This window comes from Rhincodon typus, chromosome 1 (genome assembly GCF_021869965.1).
Source record: "Rhincodon typus isolate 14 chromosome 1, sRhiTyp1.1, whole genome shotgun sequence".
Taxonomy (NCBI): Eukaryota; Metazoa; Chordata; class Chondrichthyes; order Orectolobiformes; family Rhincodontidae; genus Rhincodon; species Rhincodon typus.
This window is the reverse complement of record NC_063332.1, coordinates 93,524,679-93,536,559: the sequence shown is the minus strand read 5'-3', so window position 1 is coordinate 93,536,559 and position 11,881 is coordinate 93,524,679. Positions and strand designations below refer to the sequence as shown.

At 41.8% G+C, this 11,881-nt stretch overlaps 1 protein-coding gene across 1 annotated transcript in view; it reads left to right on the top strand.

Annotated features, from left to right (window-relative positions):
• Positions 1-1,663: 1,663 nt before the first annotated feature.
• Positions 1,664-11,881, top strand: part of LOC109922424 (TBC1 domain family member 19) — a 45,340-nt gene continuing 35,122 nt past the window's right edge. The window contains exons 1-3 of the mRNA XM_048601707.1: positions 1,664-1,780; positions 10,485-10,557; positions 10,851-10,879. Coding sequence (XP_048457664.1) covers positions 1,676-1,780; positions 10,485-10,557; positions 10,851-10,879 — 207 coding nt within the window. The 5' untranslated portion in view covers positions 1,664-1,675. The remainder of the gene's footprint in view (positions 1,781-10,484; positions 10,558-10,850; positions 10,880-11,881) is intronic.

Genomic DNA, 11,881 nt, shown 5'->3' with positions numbered 1-11,881 from the left:
TCCAGGACATCCCACATATCCTCCTATTTCAGGGACCATAATTTCTCCTCCTCTGTAATTAAGGATACCCTCAACCACATCTCCTCCATTTCCTGCACTCCACCCTCAAACCCCCTCCTCCCAACAGCAATAGAGTCCCCTTAATCCTCACGTACCATCCCACCAATCTCCGAATCCAATGCATCATCTCCGACATTTCTGCCACCTACAATCAGACCCCACCACCATAAAGGTATTTCCTTTCTCACCCCTGTCTGCTTTCCGCAGGGACCATTCATTACGCGACTCCCTCATCAGCTCTACACTTCCCACCAATTTCTCCATCACACCTGGTACCTTTCCCTGCAACTGTAAGAGGTGCAACACCTGCCCGTAACAGCACCCCCCCCTCAACCTCCGTCGAAGGCCCTAAACAATCCTTCCAGATCCGGCAGAGATTCACCTGCACTTCATCCAGCCTGATCTAATGCATTTGTTGCTCCCAATGTGATCTCCTCTATATTCGGGAGACTAAACGCAGACTCGGGGATTGGTTCACAGAGTATATGTGCTCTGCATGCATCAACCAACCCCACCTTCCGATTGCCATCCATTTTAATTCCTGCTCCCACTCCCCTGATGACTTGTCCATCCTTGGCCTCCACCACTGTAAGAGTGAGGCCAAACGTAAACTGGAGGAACAACACCTGATATTTCACCTTGGCAGCTTACAGTCCAATGCCCTCAACATTGACTTCACTAATTTCAAAATCCCTTCACCCCCAGCCTTATCCCACATCCACCCCATCTCCCTCTTCCTCACCTCCCTCACCTGACCTAACCTTACCTATCCACTCCACCCTTCCCACAGGCCAATCAGAATAACCTCCTAACTGCATCCTGCTATCACCGTCTCTCCTACCCTTTCACCACCAGCCCCACAACCCTTCCTTCTATTTATTTCTAGGCTCCCTTCCCTGTCCCAACAAAGGGTTTCGGCCTGAAACGTTGACTTTCCTGCTCCTTGGATGCTGTGCTTTTCCAGCCTCACACCTGTGGACTCTGGCTTCCAGCATCTGCAGTCCTTATTGTGTCCAGTAAATTGGGAGTGCCCTGGAGGATGGGTTCAGAAGTGAATAAACAGGGGGTTTGCCCAATTATGTGGGATGGGGTGGATATGTTGGTTGCAGTGCTCTTTTCTAAGCGGGGACGGGGGTGTGTGTGGAAGGTCGAGAGGCTGCAGTGCTGTAGGGGTGTGTGGGGCTGTGGGATACGAACATCACTGTTCTGGTTTTTAGCAGTAGGGGCAAGGTTGTGATGATGGTTTGTATTGCTTGGGGTTGGGAGGAAGAAGACTGGTAGGTTAAGTTGCATTGCTCTAGGACTTGGGGGCGGATGTGCTGCAGTAGTAGGTGGGTATGCAGTTTACAGTGCTGGGAATGGTGGGGCAAGTTCTAGCCCTGCAGGGATTAAGGTACTTTGCAGTGCTCCAGTGTTTAAGGTAGTTTGCATGACTTCAGGAGTTATTTGCAGTGCTCCAGAAGTGCTGTGTATGGTATGCACTGCCTCTGCCGAGGTGCAGCGCTGCGGGGAAGCAGTCGCCCGCGCTCGCGCTGCACTGTGGAAGGTTGCGCGGGCGGGCCAGCGGCGCGCGCTGTGACGGTTGGTTGCCCGGTAACGGAGCTGGCGGCGGAAGATGGAGCCGGATTCGGCGCAGCGGCAGCTCTCGGTCACCATCGCTCACATCGTGCAGCGGCTCCGGGGCTCGAAACTACACTCGGAGCTGGAACGGGAGGCCAGGGTGAGTCCCGAAGAGAGCCCAGGGCCGGCTAGAGACCCGGAGGGGAGTGGCGGCGACATTGAACAGCCTGATCCCAGGCCGAGCCCCCACTCCCGTCTGTCCTGACGAGGAGAGAGAAAGAAAGTGAAATAAATGGCCTGAAATTAAACCTGATGGCTTGGAACTGGATCAGAATTCATTGCGGGCAGAGAAGAAGCTGCACTCCTGTCCCCAGAGGCTCAGGTTTGGGTGCCTTCTGAGGACAGGGGATCACCTTCACCCTCATTGCGCTTTTTTCTAACATCCTAATACACCTTGCTGTGCATTTCCAACATAACCTGAAATACTCACGGTTTTCTCACCCGACACCGGTCCGGGCTTTGAGGAAACACCAGGTTTGCTTCTGATAAAGACATTTGGCGACTGTTTTCATTACTAAGAAAATCATCTCAAAGCTTCCCCCCCTGGCCATCCCTTTTTCTAAATTGCTTTTATTTTGGGCGTAAGCGATTGCCTCCATTCTTGTCAATTTCATCGTGGAAACTAGCATCCAGATTTATGCTACTGATTAGGTTTTATTGTTTGGGTGTTGTGATTCCGCAGGTTTGGAAAGGGTGGTTCACAACGCTGCTGCCTTATTGCTACATTATTAATATTATTGGACAAACATCTGATCACTAAGTTCTGCTGATTTTCTTGTCAGATCAAATGGCACACGATTTAAATTCTATATATGCTGCCCCACCAAAATCATCGTTCACCAAAATATTTTGGACAGCCCTGCTTCAGGGGTGCGTTAGTGTCACCTGCTCTTGAATTGCACAGTTGACTAATTTCAAAGTGAACTTGTTGCTTTAACGAAAAAAGGTTACATGAATGACTTCTGTTTTAAACTGAGTCTTTGTGACACATGGCATTTGCAAAATCACTTTGTCTTGATGTCTGTTATGGCTTAGTAGGCGGCAACATCAGGACTGATAACTGAATATTTTAGGAGCGTTGTAGAATGAAATACAGGTCAAGAAGTTTATGTGAAGAGTAAAAGCACTTTATTGCCGTTAGTCAGCATTAGAGGAGCAAGAAAAGACCCGACCCGAAACGTCAACTTTCCTGCTCCTCTGATGTTGCCTGGCCTGCTGTTTTCCTCCAGCTCCACACTATGTTATCTCCAGGCTGTGCAGATCTTGCTATCTCTTATTGCCGTTAGTGATTGTTTCTGAAAACTATATGATTATCTTTGTTCTTGATAGTGTATATACTTATAATTTATTTACATTTTCTCAAGTTTTGCACTAAATTTTACTTGAATTATGATTTTGGAGATATTTGCTACTTGTTTGTTTTCTGTAAAACCAAAGAACTGCAAATGTTGCAAATCTGAAACAAACAGAAAGTGCTGGAGAAACTCAGCAGGTCTGGCAGCATCTGTAGAGAGAAACAGAGTTAATGTTTCACGTCCAGTGACCCTCCAAAAGAAATGAAAATCGTTGGGAAAGGCAAGTCTTTATGCTGAAATTGGGTTGGAGAAGTTAAAGGAATACATGGAGGCGGGTCCCAGAGAGAGAGAGAAAAAAAAGAATCGGCAAACAAAAAGATTGCTGATGATGAAGCTGGTGCACAGTGGCACAGTGGTTAGCACTGCTGCCTCACAGCACTAGGGGCCTGGCTTTGAATCCAACCTTTGGTGACCGTGGAGTTTGCATGCTCTGCCCATGTCTGTGTGGCTTTTCTCTGGTGCTCAGGTTTCTTCTCACAGTCCAATCATGTGTTGGTTAGGTGGATTGGCCTTACTAAATTTGCCTCGTAGTGTTCAGAGATGTGCATGTTAGGTTGGTTAGCCATGGGCTAAAAACCCCATGTGGGGTTACAGGCAATAGGGTGGGGGAATAATGTAGCTCCTTTGAAGATCAGTGCAGACTTGATGGGCCTAAATGGCCTCTATCCTCACTGTAGGGATTCTATGATCCTATGTTAAGCTGAGGGAGAGAGAGGTGCATGCTAAGTAGGGTGTTAAAGAGAAGTGTAAGTGGTTGAAAATTGCTTCACTGTACTGGTAGCAACCCATAGGAACAAACAGTGTAGGGGAAGGGTAATGAACATAAAGGAGGGTGTTAATGTTGTGAAATTGTTAAACTCCATGATGAGTCCTGAAGGTTATAAGGTACATAGGCGGATGATGTGCTGTTCCTCAGTGGGTTCATAATAGATATGGGTGGCACTGGAGCTCCACAGCAGACCTGAGATAGAAATGTTGGCATGGAACACTGTGGTGTGTTGAAGTGGCAGGCATCTGGAAGCACATGGTCATTTACGGTCAGAGCATAGATGTTTGGCAAAGCTAATGTACAGGAGATCACATTTTGAGCAGCAAATTTACTAGGCTAGAATGAATGAGGTGCAGGTCAATCACTGCTTCACTTGGAAGATATGTTTGGTGTCTTGGATAGTTGCTGGGGGTGGGGCTCGAGGAGGTAAACAGGCATGCGTTACACCTTCTACGATTGCATGGGAAGCTGCAATGAAGATGTAGGGAGGAGTGGACGAAGGTGTCTCAGAGAACAGTCACTGTGGAATGCTGACAAGAGAGGGGAAGGGAATATGTGTCCGGTGGTGGCATCCCATTGGAGGTGGTGGAAATGGCAGATTATGATCTTTTCGATACAGAAGCTAGAGAGGTGGAAAGAAAACTGGGTTACCTGTTATTGTTGAAGAAGGGAAGGGAAATGGTGAGAGCAGAAATTCAGAAAATGGGCTGGAAATGGCTGATAGCACTGTCAGCCACAGTAGCAGGGAATACTTGGTTGAGGATTAAGGTGGCCATTTCTGAGGCTGTCTTGTGGAACGTACGAAGTCTGAGAACAGATACAACGGTGAAGGAGAAACTGGGAGAATGGAATTACATTCTTACAGGAAGCAGGGTATGTGGATGTACAGTCAAGGCAACTGTGGGAGTCAGTAGGTTTGTAATGGAAATCGGTTGCCAGCTTATCCCCAGTAACGTAAAGAGAGATGTCAAGGAAGGGAGGGAGGAATCAGAGATAGACTAGGTGAAGATTAGAGCAGGGTGGAAATTGGAAGCAAAATTTATAATTTTTAAAAATTCTGAACGTGTTAGGGAAGACAGCACCAATTATACCGTCAATGTACCAGAGGAAGAGTAGTAGGGAGGGATCTGAGAAGGATGGGAACAAAGAATATTTCATGTTCCATGTAATGTCTTAATGTATTCTATTCACTTCTCCCACTTTGTCATCATCCTTTCCCAGCTATTTTCAGCTCTAGGCGAATGGTCACTGGACTCAAAATGTTCGCTCTGCTTTCCTCTGTACAGATACTGCCAGACTTGTTAAGCTTCTGTGGCACTATCTGTTTCTGTTCTGTTACCAATCTTACCTCTCCATGAAAGAAACCTAATATTTCAAATTTTCAGAAAAATTTGCATGTTCATCTAGACAATTACTCCTTTTCAAATGCTGGACTTTCTGGTGCCAGAATATTGCACCATTGAAGAAGGGGCGTTGGTGTCAACATTGACTTTGGTATTATACTGCAGCACAGATAGGAATTCAGAAACACTCTAGGGAAAACAAGAAGACAGCATAGTGGCAGCAGGAAGAACTGAATAAATATAGGCAAGAAATTTCCATAAGCACTTACATATTGCAGCTACTTCATTGTCGAAGCAATGCACTTCTTAAATTAAAAAAAGGTATTGTTCATGGGATATGTTAATGATATTGCAGTCTAGGCTAGCATTTATTGCCCATTTGCAGTTGCACTCAAGAATGTGGTATGCATCGCCTTATTTAACCCTGCAATCTGTGGGGATTTGCTACATGACTAATGCTACTAGAAAGGGAATTCTAAGATTTTGATCCAGTGACAATAAAGGAGCAATGATATGATGTTACGCAGGATGGTATGTGGCTTGGAGTGGAACTTGTGGGTCCTGGTGATCCTAGAGGTTGCAGGTTTGCAAGGTGCTGTTGAAGGGACTTTGGTGAGTTGCTGCACTTCATTTTGTGCATACTGCTGCTGCTTTGGTCGGAAGTGAATAGAATGAATGTTGAAAATGGTGGATAGGGTATGTAATGAATGGAACCAGGGCCATGTAGATCTTATTGACTATGAGATCCTTGACTGGGGATGTTAACCTGGGCTAATCAGGGACCCCTGGCTGACAGATATAAACAAGAGATTCAGAATGTCTCCTCAGTCTAGGGACTGGCTTTGAGCTGGCTGGTCAGAGCCAATGTACTGTGCACATGTAACTAAAGGGTGATTTGGTGACAGGGTACCGGCTTCTGTGTAGCTATTTCAGAGTACCAGTCAAACAAGCTACTTTGTCCTGGATGGCATTGAACTTTTTGAGTGAAACTGTAAGATATCTCAGAAGTTCAAGCAACAGGCAAAACTAACTGTTTCATGTTGTTACTGTGCAAAATCAACATGAATGGTGTTTGCCACTAACAGGATCCAGCTGTCAAGCCAAAAAGATACCTCTGTCTGTCACACAAGTGTGTAATGTGTTTTATGAATCTTAGTGCCAGTGTGATGCCAGGTATGTAGGCTTTATGTCCTGCTTCACCTGTTCGCAACAAGCAAGATATTAACTTTATCCAACCAGCATGCAGTGGCAAAACTTTCAACACAGTGTCCAACTGATCAACCCTAATCAACCCTCCTACATTCAAGTCTAAATCATTTATATATACCACAACCAGTCTGACTTAAAATTTAAGTGAAGCCATTCAATTAATTGTCATTTAGCATTAATTTTACATTCCCAATAGCAATGTCTCTACCAATCTAAGTCCACTTGCCATTGAGCCAGCATTCTCCTCATGTAATATAAATGTTGGTTTTCTCCTTTGAATTAGTATTCCTGAACATTGTCCTGAAGAATGCAAGATGAAAAGCTTTACAAAATTATTTTTCAGCAATACTCAACCGTTAATGATCAAAAATAAGGATGATGATTTGAATAGTTATTTTGCATTGGTTGTCACTATAGAGGAACACATGTGACACACACAAGCATCTACAAATCAAGAAGTAAAAGGGAGGGAGGGAATCAGGAAAATTGCAATCTCCAGAAAAGTCATAATGAATAAATTGTTGGAGCTGCAGTCTGACAATTGCCTGATGGATTTCATGCTAAAGCCTTAAAATGAGTTTTCTAAAAATAATTTGATTTCAAAAGGTCCCATTAGATTGAAAGACGGGAAATGCAACTCCTTCATTCAAAAAGGTAGGGAAACAGAAAGCTGGAAACTTAAAGCCTTATTAGCTTAACATCTGACATAAGGAAAATGTTTGAAGCTATTATGGAAGTTACAGCAGAGTAATAAGTTCAAGGTAATAGGCAGTGTCAGCATAGTTTTATGAAAGGGAAATCATATCAAATCATGTCTACTAGAATTCCTTGAGGACACAACATGTACTGTGAATAAAGGGGAACTATTGAATGTGCTGTACTTAGATTTCCAGAAGGCTTTTGAGAAAGTACCACATCAAAAGCTATTGTGGTAAGTAAAAGCTCAAGATGTACAGTGTCCTTTTCAAAGGCAAGATGCAATGAATGATGTGCCACAGGAATCAGTGCTTGGACCTCAATAATTTACAATTTTTATAAATGACTTAGATGATGGTATGGTTGCCAAATTTGCTGATGACGCAATGGTGGGCAGAAGAGTAAGTTTTGTAGCAGATATAAGGAAGCTACAGAAGATGCAGATGGATTGTTTGATCAAAGACCTGTGAAATTCCATTTTGGCAGGAGGAATAGAAAACAGCATATTATCCTAATGGTGAGCAATTGTTCTGAGATGCAGAGGGATCCAGGTGTGTTTGTGCATGAATCACAAAAGGTTAGTATGGAGGTACAGCAGATAATCAGGAAAACTAATAGAATGTTATCATTTATTGAATGCTAAAGTAGAGAGATTATACTTACCGGGCAATGGTAAGATCACGTCTGAAGTATCATGTACAGTGTTGGTCACCTTATTTACAGAAGGTTATAAATATGTTGAAAGCAGTTCAGGTAAGGTTTCCCAGGCTCATAGCTGGAATGAGTGGGTTGTTTCATGAGAAAGGATTGGATAGGCTAGGATTGTATATCATGGAATTTAGAAGAAGAACGGGTTACTTGTTTGAAACATAAAATATCCTAAGGGCTTTTGACAGGTTGAATGCGGAAAGGATGTTACCTCTTATATAGATGCCAAGAGCTAGGGGTCAGAGCTTAAAAAGGAGGTGTGGTGATTTTCTTTCCTCTGAGGCTTGAGCTTTCAAACACTTTGAAAAAGTTGTGAAAGCAGTTGTTGAATATTTTTGAGGTGGAGGTGGATAGATTCTAGCTAAGCAAGAGGGTGCGAGGAATGGACAGGAATGTGGATTTAAAATTACAGTCAAATCAAACATCATTGATGATGGAGTACGCTCAAGGGAGAGATATAAATCGAAAGATACTAAGAGATTAGTCAATTAACAACAATTTAGGTACAAAACAACTGAGAAACCAGTTTATTAATGTCTTACTTTTAAGACAGAGTAAGTAGTCTGCAGTTCTTTTGTGGCACTGGTTGAACTGGCTGGTGCAGTTCAGGATTCTTAGAAACTTTGTTCTCTTTGAAAATCTTTCAAAGGTCTTCTGAGGAATGCGGCTGAAATCGAACTTCTGCTTAGTTGTTTTCAAAAAATAAATTTCATTATCTGCACAGAGCAAAATTACAAGTTTTTTGCTGCATTTTCCAGGCTGGAAGCTTATCCTTTGTGGCTGGAATTAGGTGTCTTGATATGACCATGGATGTTATGTGTAGCAGTGTTGACCTCCTAACGAACTGCTTTTTTGAAATTGTATCATTGAAGCAATTGAGTTCAGCATTGTGTGAGTCAAACTTTCTGTGAACGGGGAAACTGTTACTATCAAGACAAAGGCATCTATTGCAGATAAACAACTGTCTGTGGCCCATCTAGGTGGCAAAGTGGAAAGCCATAAACACATCATTTTACAGGATAGGGGTAACTTGCAATACTTTTATGTTGGGGTTTTCCTTGGAGACATTCTATCTCTGGGGTTTTAATTAACATAATAGTTAACATTCCAGTGTCAGGAGGTACTTGAGGTATTGATTGGCTGACTTTGACTTCTGAGAAAGTTTCTGGAAGATTATTGTTAAATACTGTCATGTGATAATCAGAGTCCTGTTTGTTGGGCTGTTTAATATTTTTTAGCAGCCACTAAATATGCATATAGATATGTATTAAAGTTGGCTTTTTTATGGTGACCAGATCAATTAGAATGGGTGGGCATTTGCATGTGGCTTCAGTTGGCTTCTCACAGGCGAAGGATGTGATTGACTGCACGTGGCTATTATGAAATCACCCATTGTTCGTGTGCCGTAAGGACCTCCAGTTCATAAAAAGTACAGCACGTGTGCAACTACAGAAAAAGAATTACACAAGTGGCATGCTTGATATAATTTTATAATGACATGAGTGACCAGGCTTACACCACCTGCCAGTCACGTGCTGAACTCACTATCCCATGCTTCCCAGAATCATCCTGGAGTCAACAAGATATCCCTAAGACAGACACCAGTTTCTAAAATGCAAGTCTTAAAATTCATTACAAATGAGAAGCCAATTGTCCTGCAGCAGGCAAAAATGGACAAGAAAGTGTCACTGTCACAAACATGTAATTTTAATAGTATAGATTTCGTAGATTTATAGATTTTGATCTTTTAAAAAGGGATATGCAACATTAATCCAAAAAAAAAATCAGAATTTTCTTGAGGATACAACTGCAATCAACCAGTTGGAAGAACTAGACTGTACTTATCTTGAGATGATTCACAAAATACATTTGAAATTCAGTGAGCGTTGGATAACACAATTGATTTGCTTTTATTATGGATATTATGGATATTATTAATTATGGATATTAACTTTAATTGCTGCACAGTTGACAGCTGCCTAGGCCCTAAACTTTGAAATTCCCTCACTGAATCTCCCTGTCTCTGTATATACCTCACTGTCAAATTTTATTTGTGAAGTATCTTGGAATGTTTTATTAGGTTATAGGCACTATTTAATCAAACGTTGTTAGCTATGAGACCCAGTAGCTCCACCAGACCTGTTTCTTTATATTTCCAATATCTCTTTTATGTGAGTAAAAAACTGTGAAAATGTGCAAATATTAAAATTACTCATCATTGTTTGAAACCAAACACTGTTCAAGATGGTGTAAATGAGAGAATGTTTTATGCAGCATATTTAAAAAGAGAAGTTGATTGATGTTAGATCGGGATAAATGTCACTGGCCATAATGGCAACAGCATGGGACTAAGTGGATTGGTCTTTTGCACTAGACCAAACTACCTCCTTGTTTGTGGTATAGAATTCTTTGTCTGTTTGGTGAATTTTTAAATTTTAAGGCATATTTTCCAGCATATTTTACCAAGTATTGTTTCATTGTACACAATGGTTGAGCTGGAATTCTGCATTGCATTTATCATGTTGGATGTTCTGATTGTCATTTGTAACCAATGGAAGAGTCAAAATGATAAATGCAGTATACTGCGTGTTAGGAGCAGGTGCACATTCTTAACCCTGTTGCACTTTCTTAACCCTGTGCCACAAGTTGAAGAGTTGTCTGATTTGTTCTGTTATTTTATAACTAACATGGAAAGTTTTCACACACTGTACGTCTATTTTGCAGACTTGCCTTCACAAATCTGAAGTTCGGATTGAATCTTTGAAGGAGGATCTGAAGGACTTCTTACGGAAATCAGGTTAAAAAAATCCACTTTAGATTTTTGCTTTTTAAATTAAAACTCTTTTAATGAAATCCAAAGTGCTATTTAACAAAAGAAGAACTGAAAAAATAATGTTACAATGAAATTTGTGTAAACAGCACTGCAACAACCAGCATCTTAGATTCTCTCCACCCTTTTAAATGCATTTCATAATTTTGTAAGTACTTTATGTAAAATTGATTTCCTTCCAATAATTTAAATGCATCAGAGCAAATTATTTCCTCATTAATTTACTTTTATTTGACTTTTGTAAAAATATTGTCTGAAAGAGAAATATGGAAATGAAGAACCAGCTAGGGTAAATTGTGGTCATAGTGGTGGTTCAATTATGTTGTACAGAGATAGCCTGGTTATTGAAACCCCACAATGAACGAAGCTCAAAGGTCTTACATTTACAACATAAATAATTTTACTTCTTATATTTCTGTTGCCATTACTTGACCTTCTGCTGATTAAGTGTATGTAATAATTTTACTTCTTATATTTCTGTTGCCATTACTTGACCTTCTGCTGATTAAATGTATGACCTTTCTATAGGAATTATTGCCTTAACCAAACGTTGTGCCTAATTTATTTGCTCAATGTGAAGAGATTAAAATAATATGCTATTTCTTAGGAAAATTAAATTGCTTGCCAACCTACAATTTTGATTTATTAGTACCATCAGTTCCTGTTCTGTAACACAAATTTTATTGTATAAAAGGCTATACTTAATGATATTGCTAAGGATAATGTGCAGCAGGTAGTTTGTAGTGCTTCAGAGATAGTAGGAACTGCAGATGCTGGAGAATCCGAGATAACAAGGTGCAGAGCTGGCTGAACACAGCAAGCCAAGCAGCATCAGAGGAGCAGGAAGGCTGACGTTTCGGGCCTGGACCCTTCTTCAGAAAATGTTTTCAGGAGTCACAGGAAGAAATGCTTCTGAAGGGTCTCAATGTTCTGAATGTAGACATTGTCACGGTTGGGGCCAAATTGGGAAGGCCTGAATGTGGACTGTAGTCCATTGGGGATGATCTGGTTCCATAGGCAGGTACTAAGAAAGGTGATGTGGCTGTAGTACCTGGTTTGCTTCAGGACGTGGTCAAGCAGTTTCAAGACCGAAGAGATTACGAGAGAGTTGCTGTGGGAGAGAGATCCACTGAGGTTTTTCCAGAGGGAGGAGGGTAACTTCTTCAGGGTAGGCATCCTTAGAAGAGGCTTTGCAGTGGGGTTGAAATTGTTTCAGAGATAGTAGGGACTGCAGATGCTGGAGAATTTGAGATAACAAGTTGTAGAGCTGGATGAACACAGCAGGCCAAGC